The following is a 23,406-nucleotide window of genomic DNA, read 5'->3' on the forward strand; positions in this document are numbered from 1 at the left end:
TGTGCTCTTTGTGCCGAGGTGGTTTTCCCTCCGTGGTCTCAGAGGCAATGGAAGATAAGTTAGTGTGAGTTATTACAGTCTCTTAGCTTCTAAGTGGTGAAGCTGTGTCCAAAATGTAGGACCTGCCAAAACCACTCAGACCTTACTGTGGCCAGCTGCCTTCGAGCTGGTGTTCCATGAGATATTAATATTCCTTTTGAGGTGGTTGGCTCTCATTTATGTTTTGATAGTATGATGAGAATGAACCTTCTCAGCCTGGCAAGTTGAATCTGAAGTTCAGAAATGGAGTGTGCTCATACTGCTACCGAGGTACTGGCTTTTTTAGCCATCAGGTGAAAGGCAACTTGCTTATAGCACCAAATGGAAGAACAAATTGCTAGCTTGTATAAAGAGCAGCAAGTTGTTAAGTCACTGTGACAGGAAAGTGTTCAGGGACATGATTTAGCAGAGGGTTGTTAGAGTTAGGGTAGTATGGTCAGGTCGTGGTGGGACTTCATGATCTTTAAGGTCCTTTCCAACCTGAGTGATTCTGTGAAAGGCTGCAGGTAGGGAGAGAGTCCCTAAAACAGATCATCTTGGCTTTAGACAAAACTGAAACACCTTAATTTAAAGAAAGGTTTTTGGAACTGTAAAAAAAAAAAAAAAAAAAAAAAAAAAAAGGCATCTATCTTTATTTCTTCTTTTTTTTTTTTTTTTTTCCTCAGTGAAATATTTGCAGTTCCTGTCCTTCCAAAATCTGTGCAGCGTTAGCTGAATCTTTCATAGAACTGATATGAAGCGGTATAGTGTTAAAACTCTATGAGGGTGGTCGGTTTTCCTTACTTCTCTTCCTGTTCCAGGTGAATCTTGCGATAGAAAAAATGCTTGTCTTGACCAAGCTGCCCATTTCTTCGGGTGGTTAAATTCTTGTTCATTTTTAAAATTTATTTATATTTTTTAAAACTCTCAAGTGTGTAATGCAGTCTATGACTGGATCTCAAGAAATGTATTTCCACTTAGATGAAGTCAAGAATTAGCTTTCATTGCTTTTCCAGAGTGTCTAATTTCCATTGCTTATGAGTAAAACAAGTGCTGTTAATTAGTTTGGGCCCCTCAGTGAAGGCAAGGAAGAATTGTGTGAAATGTTTTTGGAAAGAGCTCTTGCGAGCTTTCTTTTGCTACAAATTGCCAGAGAATAGAAGAGCTTACATGGTAAATGTTTTAGGATCTGATGATGTATGCTTTCATCTAATTATGATGTCCCCAAAATCTAAACTATTCCTTTATTTTAGCTCTGTGCGGGTTTGAAGATCCTGGAAAGAAAAGCAAAGCATTTACTAATCAGTGTGCTAAGATCTGCAGTTTTTAATAGCAACTGAAGTGATGACTCCTAGTAGGTTCCTTTCTGGTGTGTGTGGGTTTGTTGGTATTTTTTCGTTGTGGAGGATGTCAGACTGGGCTTTGTGAAGATGCAATTAACGTGACAGAATGCTCATACAAGAATGCTGTTTCAATTTGTTAATTGTGCTAGCCTGCCGTCTCATGGAGTGAATCCACGTGTTGTAGCAATGCCAAGATTTACCTTTTATGAGCTAGAAAGTCTAACACAGAGATGAATGTAAGCTTGTTTTCAGTTAAACAGCATGTTTAACTTTATTTGCTGTGAAACAGGATATTGCCATTCAAAATGCCATTCTGCTCCAAACCTTTACCAAAATTGTATTGTCTGCAGTCTGCCTTGTCATTCCTTCTGGGTCCAGGTTTCCAGCTTGCACATCTCTGTAACTGAATCAGTTCTTAACGCATGCACTGATTTGGCAGAAATGGGCACAGCTGCCTATCTTAAGCTGAAGCATATGTCTGAGTAGTAATTATCCAGTCATCCCCTTGACTATTCCGGACTTCCAAGTAGCACTTGGACAAATGTCACTTGTGAGCTTACTGTACTGAGCTTACGGTGCAGGAATAATCCTGAAAATCCTTCATGATACACTCTACTGAAAGCATGCTGGAGCAATCTTTGTGTGTGGGATAAATAACTGGGGTTGACTCCTAGGTACTGAAAAGACCAACAAATGCTGTTCTGTCATTGCTTGCCATGCACTTAGAGGCATATTTAAACTGTAGGAATCTTCTTGCTTGCTTCAGGTGCCAACAAACCACACAGGCCAGTCAACCTTGTATATAAGTATGCACATATTTGCATTTATTTCTCTAATGCTGGTGCACTCAGTCCAGACTTGTGTTCAGTTTCCCTACTACACTGATCGTATTGTCATGCAATCCCATGAAGAGCAAAAGGATGTGTGCACCCTTAGCACCTAATGATTTCTGCATTCCTTTCAAGCATGGCTCATAAAATAACACGCTTCTACCTCTATAGGAAGTGCTTTAGGATATTACTTGATTTCCATGGTCCTTACTTAATTTAAAGTTGTCTCACATGCTGTAAATAACTATTATTTATCTTTCTGCTGCAGTATTTTTCCCTCTGTTTTGCAGCCAGGATTTTGAGGTTTGCCTTCGTTACTGTTAGAGGTGTGCAGGTATTTCTGCTTAGTTGCTTCCTGCACTTTGCCAGCTTTGCTTTTCAAATGTTTTATATCTCAATGCCTTTTTGATGCTTTCTGGAAAACATTGCATTCTACATCAATTATACAAGTTCTACAAACTATGTAGATATTTATGATGTCATTTCTTCTTTAGAGCAAATCCTTTCATCAATAATGTAGATAGATGGCTCAGAAATAGCTCCAGCAGGGCTCTCATTTGTACTTTCCGTTTACCTTAAGTTGCTTTTAGGTTTTTTTGTTTTGTTTTGTTTTGTTTTGTTTTTTTTTTTTTGTTTTTTTCTGGTGCTTCAGCTGTTGTTAGTGCACAAGAAATGAGGTGGTTATACCAGAACTTCGTGTTTCCAAAGAAATTCCTATCTGCCTTGAGTATCCAAGGAGATGAGGTTTTCCTTCTGTCTAGTATAAATTTGTTTTGATGACCAGATCTGATAATGTACAATAATATGTTATCCTTCATGAAAGTGTTTGCTCTAAATCACAAGAGTAGAAATGAACATGTGCTTGATTTCCAGTATCAGTCAGTATCATCTGTTTGATTTATTGAAGTCCTACATATGTGCGTGCATTAACTTGGATTTGCTCAGTTTCTGTATCATGTTTTACTTTTCTCAGGCAGATGCTTTGGTACTCAGTAGTTACTGGCTGCTCTGAGGTGAGGAAAAGCATTCAATATTAGTGGTTGGTGTTTGAGGTTTTTATATGCTTGCTTATCAGTTGCTTGGCTTACTGAGGTTCTTCCAAGGGGAGTGATGAGTGCAGAAGAGATTTCTGCTTGGATAGGTAAGCGACTATCTGTGTATTGTTGGCTTATAGAAGTTGGAAAAAGCTGACAAACTTCCATAAGCAAATACATTCTGACACAGGCAGAGCTCACTGGCACAGAAAATTCAGCTCCCTTCCCCAAATGTCTGTTTTATTTCCACATAATGTTCATCATACCAATGGGGCAATTGAGAAGTTGTCGGATTGTTTCCTGTTAGCACCAGTTCTATAGCAGCTGTACAAATTTCCACATAGGTGCGTGATGTTAAAAGGGAGTTATAGAGAAAACTGTTGAAACGTCATCCCAAGTGTTGCTGGTAAGATGAACTTCGCTCATCTCTCTGAAAGCTGAATTCTGAAGCAGGCTGCGATGCTGGATTTCCTGTCTAAGTATGATCCTCTTTGTCTATTAACAGCTTGACATAAATTACAGTGAAATATTCCCTCAGCAGTATTTTCTTCCTCATCAGTTATAGTGTAAGATAGTCAGAGTAGTTTTGTCTTCTTTCCTATAAATGTGAAGCCTCTCTTTTTGTCCCATCGTACAAATAATGTGTCAACGAGGCAGATGTGTATCCCAGGACTTGAATTTTGCAGGCTTGTAAACTTGTACTCAACAGCAGTTGAGTGCTTTGTTGTCTCCACCTTGCTAAAAGCCTGGCCCTGGGGTGGTTGGGTTGTGTTTGTGTGGCTGTTGCCAGTTTTGCCTGCAGCACACACTATTTTAGAGAAGCTTATTCAAAGAGCTGCATGGAAAAGCGAGTTTTCGTGGCATGCCCATGTGATATGTAGCTTTATATAATACTCCATGCCTAGCTCCTTAGTCTCAGCTTTCATCACTTCATGTGCTTTTGGTGCGTGAGTTGTAGTGATGCTGCTGACAGTTCCTGAAATTCATGCTAAGGGCATTCAGTGCACTGTTGGTACAAGTTTTTTAGTGTGATGTTTCTGTTCAGAGTGCGTTGTCTATGGATGTATCCTTCTGGTGTTGGTTGCACTAATGTATGACTGCATATCTAATGCGTAACAAAAATATTTTGCAAACTGAACACCAGTTAATCAGCACAGCACATCGTCAGTCTTTTACTGTTCTACTTGTTTGCAAACAGAACAGGTTGTTTTAAGGCCCTGTGGTGGGAGGCCTGGAAAAGCAGATTGTGGAAAGGTTTTCTTGTAGTCTTGCAGAACTGTGTAATTCATGAGAGTATCTGACTCTAGTTGAAATTGTTCCCACTTCTTTTCTCTGTACCTTTTATTCAGGCAAAGAAATGCCAATAGCTCCTATCTTTCAAAAAATGTCTTCAGGATACAATTTCTCCTGTTTTGTTTGTTTGGGGATTGTCCTCCTGTTCCTGAATGAGCGAGCCTGAATCGCTTCTTCAGATGTTTGAAGAAGTGTTTCTGAAACAGGCTATCAATAGGCTTGCATTCTGGAGGGGGAGGTGGAAGAAGGTGAGACCTTAATGTATTTGTTGTGCTTTCTGTGCTTATGTTTGTTGGTTCCCTAATTCTTTCCCTCTTGGATTACGTGAGGAAAACAAACTGCCTTGTAACTTTAGATGTTAGGCTGTTCTGACAGCAGCTATAAAATAACAGCCAAGTCCAAAGGAATGAAACACTCCTTTATGCAGTGTCCTTCCTGAAGACCTACAGAATGGAATAGAGGTCTCTGAAAAAACAGAGTTGAGGAACCTGATAATTTTGGAGCATAAACTTCTTAAGTTCTTGCGCAGTGAACTTGTTTTGCCTTAAAATTCTGTATCTCTACATTTTTGTTGAAAGAAAGCAAATCTCTTACAACTTCAGGCTGAGCTTAAATAGCACATGAAACACACGGTCAGGATTTTGGCCTACTTGTCACTTGTGATGATTCTTTCCTTCTTCTCAGTTCACTGCTGCATTGTGGGAGCACCAGGATCTGCTGCTGCTGGCAGCTGTGCCAATGCTAGTGCAAGAACGCGTTGCCTTTTGCTCTGGTATCTTCCATGTGCTGGAAGCCCTAAGCTGTAGCTTCATGGCTATGAGTCAGTTCATCTCTGCTGGGTGTGGGCAGATTTGAATGACAGAGGTTAGAACAGTAAGAATCTCCTATTTGTGTATAAAAGAGAAGAGCATTGACTACTGGAGCACCATGAAGGAGTAATCTTGGTAGTTGTAAATTGAGTAAGATATGAGATGGCGCTTTAATGTGAATTGCCTTAATTTTACTTCTACCTTTTTTTTTCTAGATCTAAGTGATGATTGTGTTGTCCAGAATGTGAATGCATGCATGGTAGACTCTGTAGATAGTGTTTGCTTAAAAAAGGAGAAATTCACTTGTTTGTCCAAAGGCTAAAACCCTTCGTAGGGAGAGAGAGAGGGGGATCTAAGTTAAAGACCATATTTGAATAAAGCATTGTTTTATACTTTAAAGACTTAATTCTAAATGTAAAACCTAATAAAAACATGGGTTTTTTTTTCCTATTCATTCTTTATTTCGTCTCTGATGGAGCTTGAACAGCTGATACTGACTGTTGTGCAGCAGCTGCTTAGGGAAAGAGTGCATGTGTGACATACTGTGGAGCAGCTGAGTTATTTGAGGAGGGCAGGGGTGCTTTGAGAGTGCAGTAGGCCCAGCTGAGCCACTGAAGAAAGGAGTCTGTTACTGGTTTAGCTGTACTGCTCTTGCAGTTGCTGTATCTCATGCTTTCTTTCAGGAAAGAGTCTGGTATCAACTGAAACAGCTATGGGGTTTTTTTTTCCTCTTCTGATACTGTTTTCCAAACACTTTTCAAGAACTTGTTTTATTCTGACTTTAAGCATAAATTTACATTTTATTCATGCTCTTCTGTTTTATCCTCCTGCAATTTACACGTAGCAAGTGTATCCTCTCGCTGGGCTCAGTTTTGTTAGCATAAGCAAGCTGAGGCTTCCGTTTCCTCATCTCTAATGGAATCTTCCATCAACGTGGAACCCCTTCCCTGCATCACATGTTTGGGTTCAAATCTTTTAGAAGGTGAGTGACCAGAGCTACACAGAGTACAGCAGTCAGTCTCATGAAATATAGTGGCAGTAGTGTTTGACTGAACTAATGCAGGCATTAGTCATTTCCAAATGATATGTTGAGACTGAGCAAAAATTTTACAGGGATTATCCTGTAATGATTGAATTTCATTTTTCATTTTCTTGTCCACCAGATGGCTTTATTCCTGCTTATGTTACTCTGCTTTCCTCTATTTCCCAATGTTGTATCGTTCTACTGATGCTTGTGCTGGTGTTGGGTATTTAATAACTGTTAGTAATCTCTTCCTTGTGTAATATTATCTTCAAAATTATGCTCTGTCTCTCAGATTTTGTCATGCTGTTATCCACTTGCCTGTCTTCTACTGGGGTCTCTTATCTTAGTCCTTGCCAGCTGTGTCAGCTTATCAAACGCTTTGCCAAGATTCATGTCTGACTGGAGACTTTTTAGTATGTGAAGTTTTAGGTCTGGGATTTGAGCATTTCAGTGCAAGTTTCTTGCAGGAGTGTGGGTTTATACTAAGTTGCTTGAGCTTTTATTTCACCTCTACTGTGAATGTTTCTCCTTACCAGCTTTCATGCGTTTTACTACCTCTTATTAGTATCATGCTTGCTGTAAATGGAGTTAAAACATGTTTAAGGGACTTTCAGTCTAGGCCAGTCCGTGATTCTATGACTCAGTATCACAGCGCAGTGTTTTTGCTGCTTTCAGACTCTTTCCTGTTACAAGGCAGACAACATACAGCCTAGCAAATAAGGGATATTTCTTTGCTGTTAGATAAAGTGTTCCTTCACTAACTGTGATCCTTACATACGCAGGTCTTCTAGGCGTGCTGAGGAGCGCGTGCACCAAATTGAAAGGAAAAGCAGTGTGATCAGCCTTCACCCTGCTGGCAGCTGCTGCCAGTTCAGGTATCCTGTGGTGACCGTCACGCCTGCGTGCCAGTGTACTTTGTACTTCCTTGGCTCCTGCGTGCCCCCAGGCTGATTTGAACCACTTGCAGGCAGAGTGAAGTTGGCTGTGCAGCAGCTTGCAGGCAGCACTGCCATGTAGCAGGATATCCAGAACCTCCACCTGCCACCTTGGTGCGGGTAGCAGGAGGTGCCCCAGCATTCGTACTAAGTTGGGTTGAGTCAGCAGGATTCTTTGTGCTGCTTTCTGTTCAAGATGCAGCTCGTTACCTGGGTGAGTCACAACGTCTCTATGGTGATCTTATGGGAACTGTAGCCCATGTTTGTCTTAATAAGACTGAAAGGTATTTCATAAATGTTTAATGTTATAAAGATCAAGGGAAAAGTATCTGGAGAGTGGATTAAAAAAGCAGTATTTTAATTCTTGCATGTTTTTAGTGTTGTTGGATTTACATAGGTCGTACTGTTTGTGACCTTTTAGCAGACAGATTTTAGTTTTGAATTGCTTAATGGGAATTGGAGAACAAACAGGAACCTGACACCCAAAAAAACGAGCACTTTTAGGTGTTCTTCATGTAAAGTAGAAATTGGTGTGCAGAGTGAGTGGTTGCAATAGATGCTCTTGTAGCTATGCATGGTGAGAAGGAAGTCGAGATTGACTTGTTTTGTGTTTACACGTTCAAGAGAAGAGGGCAGTGAAACATCCTAAATGCAGAAGCAGTTCCACAAAGTACTTCTAGGCAGAAAGATCTGACTTTGCACGTAGGAGGTGGGTGTGAAAGAAGAACTTGAGGAACTGGGGTTTGTTTCATTGAAGCGTGTTTTGTGTTCAGTGGTAAAAATGAATGTTACTTTAAGAAGTGTCAAGTGATACTGGAAAAAACACAATTATAACTAAGAATCTAAGGGCTCAGATCCAGAGTGGCCACAAGATTTCATCAAAGCATGTTGAGGGCATGGTGTGGAATAGCTAAGCCTAGCTGGGCTGTACTGTGCACATGGGGAAGTGAAGACAGCGAAGCCCAATATTTTTCTGTTCCTTGTTTAGGAAGAGCTAGCTTTTTTCTGTACAGTATGAAAAATACCACTGAGAGTTTCCATGCAATCAACTTAAGCTCCTGATCTCATGTTAAACAGGTCATTGGGTTCTACAGTGCTTTGGTCCTCAAGTCCTTGGTGGTGGCTCCACATTCGTAGTTGTTCATAAGCCATGCAGGGTATTTCTTTTTTCCTTCATGGGAATCTGTGAACAAAACATTGACATTTTGTACCTCTATTATGAATAATATGGTCAAAAATGTTGGTCATCCTGACTCTTGAGTTATTCATTAAATTGCTATGTGGATGTGCTTCCTCAAAGCTGTTTGTACCATTCTGGATGCTTAGCAGACAATTTTTTAATGTAACGTTAGATTTTGCTTTTAAAGTGTTGTTTGGACAGTATGTTTTACAGCTAATATTTTACCAAAGCTTTGACAAGAGTATCTCTGGATTCTACACTGGAAGGGACTTGAGATTAGGCATCTTGTTAGGCACCTTCCTGTGATGGAGTGATCCTCAAATGCTGCCTTGAGTGAGTCTACAGAATAACTGTGGCTCGCTGAAGATGGCATCCCTGCTTAGTGAAGACATTTCCCTTCTTTGGATATGACAAATCTTCAGTATTTTTGGGTTGCTTTTTAAAATATGGTATGCATGGCATGAATAGGTGGGAAGATACCGTGTGGGGTATCTAATAGCCCAGGCTTTAGACTGGCTTAAAAGCATCTCTGAGTATTTCATACTGCATATAAATCTTTCAGTTCTGTTCTTAATACATTTCTGAGGACAGAGGCATTTGTTAAACCGAAAAGAACAAATGCTGGAAGTTCAAATTACTCAGTGTAATTCATTTCTTTGTAACTGGATATACTGAGTACACACTGAAAACTGATGTGTGATTCACTGCTGCAGTGTGGTACATCGTTTCACACTGTGAATCACTTTGTGATATTGCTGTTCACTGCTTACTGCAGTGTTAAGCAGAAGGGTAGGATGGCAAGCAAAATGCTTAATTACTTCAAGTTTGGGATTTCTTTTTGTTTGCCTTGAATGAGACACCAGCCAAAATTATTGCCATGAGCTGTTACTGTTCTGGGAGGAGTATGATTTCGTATTAAATTTGTCTTTCATAGGCACAGTTTTAATGCTGTGAGTTCTGGAACTTTGAAGTCAATAAATGCTAGTTAATAGCAGTTCAGTGCTATTTCTGCCCTTTTGCTATTTATTAATGAAGTGGGAAGAAGTATGTGTAAATATATTCAAAGATAATATCAGAATGTGGCAATGGGTATGAAATTAAGATCGCATGGACAGTGTTGTTACATACAGTGCAGCCTAGTTGCCAAATGTTTTATTTTGCTAGCTCAGTTTCTTTTTAATACAGACTTTTTCTAAGTGATTTTCACATAAAATCTACTGATATATATACATTTTTCTTTTAAATGAGGGACTATCTTTAAGTTCTCATTGCACAATTTACAAGAGCTGTTGTTTTAGTGGCAGAAGCCAAGATGAAGCACTGAATCCAGCACTGGCTGTAACTCGGTGAGGCTGCTGTGATTTAAGACAGCAGGTGGGCAGCTGGCTTCTGCAGCTCTGTGCTCAGTCTGTGCACTAGGTATGCTTTAGTTCCTGCCTCCTCTTCTGGTTGCAGGACAGATTGTAGCCCATGCTGTCTGACCTGGGATAGATGGGCAACTGAAAAAGGAAAAGAAAAAGACATGTACTTTTCTGGAGCATATGTGGCTGCTCTCTGCCTTCCTGTCTGGTGCCACTTCTCACTTTAGCAGCGGATTTCAGTCATTCTTGATCAGCACAGTTCCTACAAGTTCCAACACACTGACTATTACAAAAGATCTCAGGTCAATGTGCACCATCTCTATGCTCTAGCTGTACAGTGGAAAGTCCCTCACCTAGTTTCCATGTTTACCTATTCTGTTTATCCTGCTGGTAAGTGAATGAGCTTGTGCTGTCTTCCTTCAGCACTGCAGTGAGTGCTTTTCCATCTAGCTCTTGGAATGGGAGGGTGCAAACAAATCTGGTAATAAGTTGGGATGCAGGTAGGAAGCTGGAGGTGTTGTGATAAGGAAGCAAGGATAAGGCTTGAGATACTGCACTAGGAAACGTGGGGCTGGTGGAGGCAAGGCTGCTAGAGCTTATCTTAGTGTGTATGGGTTGTGTGGCATTAATCATCAAACTGGGCTTCAACCTTATTACTAACAGTGGGATTGGATTAGATTAGGTTGTACTGCCAACTCCACGGGCTTCTCTAATGAGTGTAATTTCTTTGAAAGTACCAATTATGCTGTGCCATAACGAAAACAAACAGCACCCTCCAATTCCCTCCATGGAGCAAATAAACAAAACTTTGCTTTCACTTTGCTTACCAGAAGCTCTTCTCTTCCCCTAATTCATTTTTACTCCTTACCCTCACTGAAGAAAAAGAAGTGAGTATCTATGAGATAGCAGTCGAACGTGTAGTCCTTAGTTGAGAATGGGCTTTATGTGATACTTGGTAAGCTCTGTAGTATGATGAAATGGTGCGGTTTTAATTTTCCTTATAATTAGTCATTACAAATGTGTGTTCTTAAGGGCTGGTTTTTGAGCAGAGAATAAAATGAAGTTGGGACAACAGCATGTGAAGAGTATGTAGGAAAGAAGAGGTCGGGAGCTGAGTGGTTGGAAATATGAGGCAATGTGAGAGACAGTTGGGACGGGAGGGTGACAGTGACAAAACCAGTTACAAGCCAAACAGGAGGTGGTTTTTTCCCTTTTGCGTGGACTGTTAGTATAATACATTTAGCTGCTATTTTTAGTGGAGGAAACATAATCTTAAATGCAGTCTATGGGCTGGGAATGTAATGTTAAAGCAGAGGGCGGTGTTTTCTGTGTTGTGAAAAATAATCCCATCCATGTTTCTTAAACAAAACCTCAAAACCTCAGCTTGTGAATGGCTGTTCTGAAGCACAGCACGCTGCAGGTCAGCTGAGGGCTGTTACTGCCCAGAAATACCTGGCGGCTGTAGTGTTTGGCTGCAATTCACACTGTGGTTCTCCGTTTCAATTGACCTCCTTTGTGTATTGCAGTCCTACAATGACATTTTAAAGTTTTTGCTTTTTCGAGGCTATTTTATTATTTAAATACTGCAGTTTCTTGCCTTCCAGCCTTGTCAGCACAGCATACCTGTTTAGCATACTTGGAGACCAAGCTTTTCAGATTATTTTCTTTGTTCCATTGCTGTAAAGGTCTTAAATATTTGATGCAGTGATTTTGTCATTCGATATTATTCACCTGCCTGTCGTCGCCTTTTGTTTGCAACCTGCCTAACAGTTCTGAATCAAACTACAAACCTCAAGTGGATTCCATAAATAATGCATAAAAATTTGGATGCAGTCGTGTTTGTTATGAACGCACACCTATGAAAACCGATTTATAAGTCTTTTTCACACTAGGGGGCACTAGCATCTCATGAAATACAGGCCCAAGCCAGTTTTTACTGTTTCACATATTGGGTAGTCTTACTCAAGTCTTGCTCTTTCTGTAGCTTCCTTTTCTCTGTAGGAATGAAAGCTAAACACAAATGCAGCCTTGCAGGAATACATCAAAAATCAGCGTGTGGAATTTTCTTTTCTGTCTTTTGGAGGTTTTTTTGTTTGTTTGTTTGTTTTTTCCAAATGATAATATGAGTCACATGTGGTGAAGTAGGCAAATTCCACTCGTACTCTGAAATTGCTTCTGATGGCATAATTTTCAATTGATGGCGGTGAATAGGTATATAGGAAATTATCCATTAATTTCCTAGTAAATTGTATAGTAAGCATCTTTTCTATAAGATATAGTAATAGATATACAGTATAGATTAAGTGTACTTTACTTTGGTAGTCAAAGGAAAAGAACAGCCTGCAACATAGGTCGTGTACTTTCGTTAGGGTAAATTTACATAATGATACCTGCTGTGCATCGCACCGGAAGTCCGTTCTGGCAGTGAGTAACTGATTGCAATGGAACCTTCAGCTGTTTGCCTTAGACATTGAGTGGATCATCTTAGAATGTGTGTTTGAGTCTGAGGTTTGGACCTCCGTGTGCTGTAGCCGTTTTGGAAGTACTTGTTTTGCGGTGGATTTTTTTTCAATGCTGAGTCTTGTTTAACACGCTTGAGCAAAGTAGTTTCTAACTGACTTTTTGCTCTTTGTAGGAATGATCATTCAGTTGCCTTGGAGATGATCCTTCTGCTGTAAATGTAGGGCTGGAAATTAATGTTGTGGGCAGTATGGACCTAATGAACGGACAGTCAAGCAGTGTTAATATTGCAGCTACTGCTTCAGAGGTAAGGATTATAAAACTCTGTGGATAATTAATATCACAAATGCTAATTTTGTTTTTATATTTGCCAAAAAGTAATTTTTTATTTCAACAGGTCCGGCATGGGAAGTTTTTGATGTGTTGGTTTTATATACCCTAGTTTAGATGTTGATTTTGATGTTTAGATGAGAATTTTAACAATAATAGATACTCTTAATGCATGAAGCTAGGTTGGCAAGGCCTGTGGGAAATGTTGTTGCCTTTGATAGGTAGCTGTGTGTGTAGGGGCAGTCTGACATTTATTTATCCCACTTTGAAGTCACTTAGCTTTCCATTTACCATCCACTCATTGAGACTGGAAAATGAAGTCAGCACCAGAACTTGGAGGATTTTTTGCCAGAACTGCTGAGAGTTGTGACTGCTTCATAAATTCTTGGTGCTGATGGAGGGCTTGCAAGACCTGTTTTCTTGCAGATCGCTCCTTCTGAAAGCTTTTTTTTTTTTCTAAGTGCCTTGGGCTGAAAGGATATTAAGATCTGCCCTCAGTCCATTTGAGTGATCTTTCCAGAAGTGCTGTTTCTATCTTGAGTGACTGAATACATACATGGGCACATACAGATGTACAGTAAGAACCTGAGCTTTCTGCTTAGAGAGGACAGTTGCTTTATTGCCAATGCATATTTTATTTTATTGTTGCTTTTGTCAAATTACAAAACCCATTTTTACAACAGTAGATTTCATTTTTTTTCCACTTTATTTAGAAGAGACAGTGCTGAAGAACACTGAGCTCACTAGTGATAAGAGCTGCTAAGTCCTGACAACAGTTGCTTCCTTGAATAAATGTCTGAACCTTAAAACATTTTTATTTTAAACATATACATACAAAACATGTTTATTTTATAGATACATTTACTCATCCATTTTAATAGCAGGGCCACAGGTGTTCCATGCTCTTTGTACACACATATGCACCACAAACAAGGTGAAAGGACAAGTGTTGTGTGATGGAAGAGAATCAAATCACATCCGGAAACTTCACAAGCACTGTAATGCTGTTATGTATTGTTTGACCATTTCTTGATATGTAACTGATAGCCGTTCTTAGAGGGAAGCTTTCATGTTATCCAGTATGTTTATGTTATGTCTGATGAAACTGAGTACAATTGATTTGTGCTTAAGAAGGTAATAATTACCAGTGTCACATAAATTTGCCTTAAACCAGTTGTTTGTTGGGTTTTTGTGGTTGGTTTTTCTTTTCTAGAACCAAGTGGAGGAAGAAGATGTTGGAAGTGACATGCTACTGAAAGTGCAGTACTTTTGTTACTGAAAATGCATGTCTGAGTTTTTGGTGTTTCCTAAGTCAGGTTTTTTCAGAGAGATGGCACTGTCAGAAGAAGCTAACCAGAATGTTAAATTTATGTGTGTATTCATTATTTATCTTTGCAACAGAAGTGCTAAAAGGGGGGAAAGAATTAATTTCAGTTTGCTGAGTTGTGAAAGAGTTCACATGTTCTTTGTTGGGAGTGAGAAGCTGAAGTCAAAATGTGTAGCACAGCCATAAAGACCTGCTTTATTAGGTTCTGAGGAAAAGAGATGGGAGCAGCATAACTGTTTACCTGCGTCAGTGATGCTGTGCTATCTCCCCTCCTGCCCTAACATCAGTATACATGGCACAGGTTGTTACTGATAGTGCAGTGAAGCTTGGCTTCCACAACAGGCAAAACCACTCATTGATATTTGTTGTATATGACCAATATCCATGATCTGAAATATACAACATTAGTAAAATTACAAGGTCTGTTAGAAAGTGCCTTCAATACGTGGGTCAGTGTCTTGTCAACCTCCCAGGAGTAGTTAAGAGAGCTCAAGTTAAAACTAGGTGGGTTTTGGTTTGTGTTCAGTGTGCTTTGCCACTGCAGAGTTGGAAGTTCCAGCAAGACTGTGAGTGCTCCTTGTGTCAGCGCTAGGTTTCTCTCTCTTAGAAGCCTCCAATGCATAAGCAAAACTGACATGAGAGCTCTGATGGCACTTAGCTTGAGGCTCTGCTGTTCTTGAAACTTGCAGATACAGAATCACTTAGGTTGGAAAAGACCTTAAAGATCATTGAGTCCAACCAAGACCTAACCATGCTACCCTAACTCTAACAACCCTCTGCTAAACCCCATCCAGAGGTTTTTAAACACATCCAGGGATGGTGACTCAACATCCTCCCTGGGGAGCCGATTGCAGTGCTTAACAACCCTTTGTGTAAAGAAGTGTTTCCTGATATCCAACCTAAACTTACCCTGGAGCAACTGGAGGCCATTTCCCTTCATCCTGTCTTCTGTCACCAGTGTGAAGAGACCAACCCTGCTCTCGCTGTAAGCACCTTTCAGATTTGGAAAAGAGCAATCAGGTCTCCCATCAGCCTCTTTTTCCCCAGACTGAACAGCCCCATGTTACAGTGTGCTTACAGCAAGCATTGCTGAAGAAGCATTGTGGTAACTGTGCTCCCTCATGATGTTTTTGTCCATGTCACATCTCATTTCTTGCTTTTTTAATCAAGAGTTTGCTTTACACCAGCTTTCTGAAAGTGAGAAGAAACAAAGGAAAAAGCATGTTTAGCTCTTCAGGTCTTCACAGGAAAGTATGGGGCAGTAAAGTGATGACTTGCTATGTGTGTACGTTTCTGAAATAAATGTCCAAGAAGTGTACATCTGGATGTGGCATCTGATCCTCTGTGGGGAAAAAAGTGTGATGATTGAACAGAATCTAGATTTGCATCTCTATCTCTATGTCTTTCAAATTTTAATTGTTAAAAAAATGCATAATTGCTTATAATAAGCATCTTAAATGTGGACATGTAGGTCACAGTGCAATTTTTGTAAATTTTAAAGCTTGTAAGAGACTGATAGTGTTCTTTGTTAACTATTCTTTTGGGGCTGTCTTTTTTCCTCCTGCAGTGATTTGTTGTTTGCTTGAAATTCAGATTTTGATTCTTATTAACTATTCTCCCAGTGAAACACTGGAATTCTAAACGTGGAAATAGAAGGTTTGTGTGTTGAGGACCACCTTTGAAGTCCACAGGAGCCAATTTGAGAGTCTCTGACTGTAGTGATTTTTGTCAGGAGGAAGCAAGTTCTGTGGCTTTTTTAATTGTTAATTTGCCCAACAGGAAAAAAGTGCAACAGTGGTGTTTGAAAAGAAATTTTGCTCATGGCAATGTAGAAAGAAGGAAACCAAAATATCATCAGTGTTTTTGTTTGTTCCTGCAGAAGAGCAGCAGTTCTGAATCTCTGAGTGACAAAGGTTCAGCTGAACTGAAGAAGAGCTTTGATGCAGTGGTGTTTGATGTTCTGAAGGTTACACCAGAAGAATATGCAGTAAGCAACTTAATTTTTGTTCGTTTGTGGGGTGGTGTTTGTTTTTTATATAATATATATATGTGTGTGTGTGTGTGAGAGTGTGTGTATATATATGTATATACATATATATATATTTTTGGTAGCTTTCCCTTCCCTATAGGAGATCCTGTACATTTTGTGAGTAATTTCTTTCATCCTTTGCTTTCATAGGTAGACAATGAAGAGCAGTACAGGATCCAGATTCTGGTTAATGCTGTGTAGTCCTTTGGGGCTGTGCTCTCCAGGCATTTTTTCACACTGTTGTATGCAGTGTGGATCAGAGACTTAATTCTGTATGATGTAGCTTGATTCTGACACGTATTTTTGTTGCTAGGATATACTTGATCTGAACTTGTTTTGTTTTTTTTTTCTGGAGGCATTTTATTTAAACCTTTTGATGGTTTGTTAATATATGCTAATAGGGTAATGAAGTTACAGATTCCTAGTTTTATTGCTCAGGCAGTTGCAGATGCTGGCAAATGGTGCACACACATCCTAACTGAAGTTCCTAACAGCTTGTGATGATGTTTAGCAAGACTAGACATTTTCACTCGTTGTTACAGAGCAGTCCTACATTAAAATAAGAAATGATATAGTCAAAACTGCTAATAATCTTTGCCCACCTTTGAAGGAATTGTAGTAATTGTTTACACTTCCCAAGAAAAGCACTGATGACTGACTTGCATGTGAGCTGCCTCGATGGTATTTCAGTTATATTACAGAAAGCCTGTGTGATGTGCAGTCAAGCTTGTTGCATTTCAACTCTTCTCCAACAAGATAGCTTTTGAGGTAGCCCTGCTGGACACCTGGTGGCTATGGTTCAGGATTATAGGCTCTCTGGATTAAACTCTTCAGCAGCATAGAAATTTTTAAGCTCAGTAATAAGTAAGTAAAGCAGAGAGTGTTCGTTACTTGTAGGTATTCTTACTGGGGGTAAACACAGAACTTCATAGGTTCCACTTAGTGCCTTCTTGTAGCACTTATGTTGCAAGAACTTTTTATTACAGATAACACATGAATATCACCTCTCTTCCAGTGCTTCTCAGACTTGGGTCTGTAATGCATTTATTATGTAGTCAATGATGAGTAATTGGATTTTACCTTCTATATACAAAGAAGGTGAAGTAACTTCTGGACTATTCTGTACTCCTTGAACTTTGCTAATTCTTGCATCCATAGTGCGTTTTTCTTTTGAGTGCAGTGGTACAGAAATATCAGTTGGATATCCTGCAGAGCCTGAGCCATTGGGTTCTTTAATTCAAGTGAGTGATGTATGCTGCTTCAAACTGGGTAGGGTCCCACTTGCAGGTATGATTGTTTTTTTTTGTTTAAAGGTGTTGCATTGTGAACATGCAGCTGCAGTTTTTGTTTATAGAATGCGATATTTTGGTCTTTTCTCAGGTCTGCTGGTGCAGGTTTTGATGTGCACGGCATGCGGGCTCCTGATCATCACTGTTGGAGATGCATAGCTAATAGAGGAGACTGCACTGAAAAACATTGTTTTGTAGCTGATAATTTGCTCTATCTAGTAGTGCTGTTGTGCTCTATTGTAGTTTTCATGGAAATAAATAAATAGGAGGCGTTAATTTCAGAGCAACCTACATAGTACATTCCAGGTTTTGTTTGTTGTAAATGGATCTGAGGTGTCTCAAAGCATTTTTAACAGTTGAGTAAAATTTCTAGTGGTCAGTGTACGATCCTTTAGGTTGTAATTAATTTCATCTCTTTTTCATTAATATTTCTGTATGCAGGTGTGCTTCCTAGCTGATATTTGGTTCTTTGGGCAAGTTCATCTGGTCTTAAACTATTGCTTGTTTCAATGCTGATCATTCTTGATAAAGGTTGTGCAAATAGGTTGGCTTGCCAAAAACTTATATACCTTGGCAGAAAAGTACCTTTGACTCCTTAAACTTGTCTCTATTTTAGTGGCTGTTTCCTTATTCTTACTGTTTTCAATCTTACCTTAAAGGAAAAGTGTAAAATCTTCATTGGGTTTTCCACGTTGAGGATGATCATTGCACTATCAATAATAGTGCAAAACTGTGCTAGTGAGGCTTCCATCATAATAATGGGTATGTACCCCTCAGACTGGACACAGATATGTTACTCATGGGTTTTGCAAGGTATGAGAAAGCTTCTAGTTTGTACCTCTTGTAAAACAGATGTAGTGCAGACTACTGACATCTGTAATTTAGGGAAGGCTGCACAGTAAACAGCTGTAGAAAGAATACTGTTTTAAAATAATATTTTCTCAAGTGGTGAACTGAGGAAATCATTTGTGAAGTAAGTATTTCATGCACAGAGAAAAGGTAAGGTGCTGAAAGCAATAAAACAGCAATAAAAGCAAGTTGTTGCAGAAGAGCTAGTTGGATAGCTAATTGTCGGGGAGTCTGGACTCTTAAGAAGTAGAATTGCCATAAAGATGAGAGTTAAGTGATAATGTCAGCATTGGAAAGTCCCATCCTGTATCTTTGATGTTGGGTTGTGTTTTGATGAAAGCAGGTAGCTGTGTGCAATGGGGTAGAGCAAAAGTCGGAATGACGTTAAGTTCAGGAACAGTGGAAATAATTTGTGCTTGTAGTTTCAATACCAATACAAGACACAAGATGTCTTCTCAGGTCCCACTGCGTTAGGACATCACTGGTATTTTAAAGCTTGATTAATTTGGTTAGTGGGTGAATAAGGGACAAAGTGGAGGAGAAGATGGATTGATCCTAATCCTGTATTTTCAGAAAGTTGTTCACCAAGTTGAAGATGTTTCTGGTGATTTTATTTTCACATTCTTCCCTTTGGCAGTCGCCAAGTTGATGTTACACTTCAGTACAGTTGGTGTGCAAGTTTATGTGATGGCCTTCTGTTTGGTCCTTGGTAACCTTCTAACAAAAGCACCACATCCCTTCAAGGGTTCTAGTTTGAACAGTAGCATTACTGTAACAAAGGTGTGATATTACAGTTACACAGCTGGCAACAGCCAGATGTTCCAGGCTAAAGTAAGGTTAAAGGCCATTTTGGAGAGGGCCATGCTGCAGCTGGAATGGGTGAGATCTCAAGGTCTGGCTGCTGCTGTTGGAAATGTGGAGCTTGCTGTATGAATACCTTAAAAGCAGAGCTTCTGGGAAGATGTGTTCAATGACTGTATGTTTCTTAAGCCTGGAGAAAAAGAATGCCATTCAGTGGGTATGAAGCAGAACATGTTTGTCCTCTGCTAAAGATCCTACAGACTGCCTGCTGGTGTAACTGATGGAAGTCTGTCCCTGTTCAAATACCTACGTTTAGGCTGATCACTGCTCACTTCTTCCTTAAACAGCTGAAAGCCACAAGGCAAGTTGGTGCCAGCATTACCCACTGGTGCCTGGCCCTGTAGTTGCAGCCATTCAATGTGTTTACAGGGTAGACATGGCTACAGTGAATGCTGTCCATTTTTTAAAGGAGAACTGTGGTTTCAAGTGTACAGGCACAATTTGGGGGATGGGGATGGTGGGACTAAAGGAAAAAAGAAAAATGCTTTGGGAACTCGAGCTCCAAATTAAGATGCTGGCAAACCTCAGGTTGAAGAAATATTTATTTTTTTGCTTTACGGTAAATTTTGATTCCTTAGGCAGCTACTGTTTAATTATTTGACTGTTTTTAACTTTTTGACTTGCTTTTCCATTTTATTCATCAACTTCGCCACCGTGGTGTAAATATTTGAGGTAGAATTAAGGGAAGCGCAGCTGTATAAATCCATTGCTTCTTTTCCTACCCAGTTATCTGAGAAGGATTCTTTATTCCATGACATAGTTTCTGCTACAAAGTAGGTTTGGATTAACACGTATGTGCATTTCTCATTTTGATTTGCATTGTGCTTTGTCAAATAAATGTTGGAAGCAATACTGCTTTGAAAGTAAGTTACCAATAAGCTCATTTTAAACCATGTTGTGAAAGAGATCTTGGATCTGTTGAATCCCCACGTTTAGAACAGAACAGAAGTAACTTGGGCTGGCCCCAGGTTCCCTGTAGGCCATCTTTTCTCTGTTGTGCAGGGCTCCACCACGTTCACCATCTACTGCACTGGGTGTCAGTGCCTCAGGGAGCCTGAGGCAGAGTGTCTGCATCTGAGAGCAGGCTGAATAAAGCAGAGTGCTGGGCCCTGAGAGCATTTGATTTCAAAAAAACAGCCAAACAAAAGCACTTCTGCTTGCATGTGTTCCTGTTAGCCTCACTTTAGAGGAGAATATTAAACAAGTACGTTTTCAATGAAGGCAAGAAGAAGAAATTTTGGTGTGTAGAAGAATTATTACTGATAAAAGTTTTGGAGTGGACTTTGTGAGAACACAAGTAGAGTTTCAGCACGGGAACTTTAATTCCCCTGTGTTCGTTTTGGGCAGCAGAATTATTTTACTACTGATGCAGTGTTTAACAGAAGCTTAGCTATTTTTTTCAGGGAGGAAAAGTGTTCTGGCAGCCCATAGAGGCAGTGCTAAGCCAAGTTGGAAGGCTTAGATATATTTCCTTCTAAAAATTCAGATTAAGAAACAATTTATGAAGTGCTGCTTGAACCAACATGGCTTCAAGGAAAATCAGATTATCGCAGTGTCCTTCAATAACCAGAATGCAGGCTATTTTTTTTCATTTCAGACAGAAACTTGTTTTTTCTTTTTCACAATGAGGGGTTGTGTCCAGGAGCTCTGGGATGTGCAGTGTCCTTGCAGGACTAGGTACACGACTGGAGAGCCTGCAGGAAGCAAGCAGCCTGGCAGGTGGAGCTGATGCTTGCAAAAGGCTGGAAAAAGGGAAATTGTAGTCTGCATCATCAAATGTGAATTGCTGTGTAGGGCGCAGAGAGGAGCTTGATGCAGTGGTGTTAACTACAGCTAGACCTTCTTAAGTTGCAGGTGTTCTGGCAGGAGGGCAGTCCTGTGCTCACAGAAAAGAGAGAAGGAATTAGGGAGCATTATAACATTTGATTTCATTGACCTGCGTGTGCAAAGGAGCAGCACTATGAGGTGTGACTTATTCACCTGGATGAAAAACCTACGGCGTGACAGCCTTGCCTGAAAGAGGGGTAAATACCTTCAAGTGAAGTGCTGTGGTTGTCGTTTTACTGTTTTGAAGTCCTTAGTTCTTCACAGTTCCAGCATCTCGACACCCAGGAGAGCTAAATATTTTTAAACTCTGTTGCTGAGGAGCATCCCCGGATGGTCTCTTTCCACTACATACAAAAACTCTCACAGCTTTTGCAGCAGAGGGCTACCTTCCAGCTAATGTTCTCGTGTCCTACCTGCAGGGTGACAGCTTGCTGTTTTGTGAAGGTGGTTTTCCCTTGCAGGATTCCTCAAGAGGTTCAGGGGCTGGAAGTACATTAACTGTATGTTAAAATAGTATCTCTTCTAGTAATATTCTAGAACTTTTAACTTAAATCTAGTGACAATATTAATGAAGAACAACATATAGGTGAAGTTACTTCCTGTCACTTCTGGAATGATAGAAAATAGGAAGTTTCTCAGTCTTAGTCTAATCAAAGAGCTTAGGTAAAGATAGCTAAGAGTAAACTCAGGGTTTTCTATTGCATGTGTAATTTTATAGTACGCACAGCTGAGAACTCAATCAGAGGTTATTACTGGCTTGCCTCATGTAACAAACTGGTGTGCACAACTGAAGTTTTCTCACAATTGCTTTTTGTGCACTGTTTATATTATATTGTGATGTTATTAGGAGTCACGTAGTGGTTATTTCAGGTGTTTTTAGTAATGAAAGTTAATGCTGAGTTGTGGTGGGTGTAGCTTTCTTCAATGCAAATACACCATCCCCTATTTAAAATGTGTGCATTTTTTCTGAAAGTAATCATTTGTTTAGGCATCAGAACTGAAAGGAACAATGCTCCAAGCTAGCTGAATCAGTTCAATTCAGTCAAGATCAGAAATTTGGGAGCCCTAGGAAGCAAAACATTTGCATGCTCTTTTCTGTTTTTGCACAAGCAACAAATTGGTTTTTTGGTTCATTTCTATTGTAATTTTGCATACTTGTTTTTGTGAGGAGGATTTGCACTTGAATGTTAGGGTTTTTTTGTTGTGTTTCTTTTGTGAGGATGTTTTTATATCATTAATATATGTTTATAACAAGTTTTATTTCAATTTTACTTAGAACAAAACAAATTAAAAAAAATATATATCCCAAATTTGATGAACAAATTGTTTCAGAAAGTTTTCCCAGCAGCGTCCCTCTGCTGCTTTTAACCTTAAGTGCCCATCCTTTTGATTTCACCTCTTCCCTCCATTCTCACATTCATTTCTTATATTGAGGAGCACTGTGACATACTCTGACACATATTTACCTCAAACAATGTGTTTCCTGAAAGGCTTCCATGGTTTAGAAGTCGTGCCGTAAAGATGGAGTTCTGCAAACTGATGTTACAGGACTGGAGTGTTCTGTATTTGCCTGTTTTATATTATGTATCTATTTAGCCAGAGTCTAAACTTGGATCTCTAAACATGAAGGTTTCCCTTCCTTCTGAAAACTCGCTTACTTAATGTTGGATCTTTCAACTTTCTTAGAATAAGTTTGTTATGAACATGTCTTTCTTGTTAGTTTTAACTCTTATTAACTGTAGAAGTCTGTTCACAAGATTTTTCCCATTCCTTTTTTAAATACAGTCATACTTCTGGAGAAGTGTATTTGTTCTGCCTGTCAGACATCTTTCCCAGCCCAAGGCATGCCTTGCCCATTTGTTTGCTCTGAAGAGCTTTGAATGTAGATTTCCTCACTAAGAAGGCATGCTGTTAAACTGACAAGCTAACGCTGTATTTGTTGAGCCAGCTACAGTATAACATAACCCAGAATGTGCTCTATTACATGTTTAGAAGTTTCTGATACTTGGTGGATTGCAAAGCTCCAGCCATACCCTCCACCTATGGCAGCAAGTCATAAAGCTTGCTGTGGCTCTTGGCAGAGTGGTGCTTCAGTCATTATCCAAGGCTTCTCATCCTTTGCCTATTCAACTTGAGCTTAATCTGCTCCAGTTAGGAGACGGTGGGAAATGCCATGAAAACTGAACAGTATTTCCTGTGCCTGCATTTTGAATTCTTCAAAAGCAAAGCTTTATTAACCACATTTGGAAGAGTTTGTGTTGTCTCGGCTCGCTTTCACAGATTTGCCCACTTACCTTGCCAGAAATGACTTAGGGCTGTCAGTACTTTTTGTGGTAAGCTACAATTCCATGTCTGGGAAACAGGCTTCATGTTGGCATTTTGCATTAGTGAGCCCGACGACCTCAAAAACAAAACAATGCTGAAACTTAAGGCTGAATCAGTCTCCAGCTTCAGTGCAAAAAGTCACTGTTTGTTTCCTTCAAGAATAAGTCACTTTTTCAGCTCGCAATAAAAAAGCAGCTTGATTTAGATTGCTTCACATTCAAAAGATATTCTTTGGTTTTGGCAGAAATTTGTTTATTTCTACTGTACTTGCTCTGAGTGCAA

The 23,406-nt window shown here is 39.7% G+C and overlaps 1 protein-coding gene across 6 annotated transcripts in view; it reads left to right on the forward strand.

Moving 5' to 3' along the window:
* RALGPS2 (Ral GEF with PH domain and SH3 binding motif 2) overlaps positions 1–23,406 on the forward strand; it is a 109,509-nt gene that overhangs the window by 10,623 nt on the left and 75,480 nt on the right. For 5 of the 6 annotated variants that reach the window (XM_042874192.1, XM_042874196.1, XM_042874197.1 and 2 more), the window contains exons 2-3: positions 12,463–12,594; positions 15,824–15,931. In XM_042874192.1, the coding sequence (XP_042730126.1) occupies positions 12,538–12,594; positions 15,824–15,931 (165 nt within the window). In that variant the 5' untranslated portion in view covers positions 12,463–12,537. Of the gene's footprint in view, positions 1–7,324; positions 7,501–12,462; positions 12,595–15,823; positions 15,932–23,406 lie in introns of those variants that run through there. The other variant, XM_042874193.1, reaches the window with a different exon arrangement.

The sequence above is a fragment of the Lagopus leucura genome, unplaced genomic scaffold, assembly GCF_019238085.1.
Source record: "Lagopus leucura isolate 7727_CA_CO unplaced genomic scaffold, USGS_WTPT01 Super-Scaffold_100009, whole genome shotgun sequence".
In the NCBI taxonomy this organism is placed as follows: domain Eukaryota; kingdom Metazoa; phylum Chordata; class Aves; order Galliformes; family Phasianidae; genus Lagopus; species Lagopus leucura.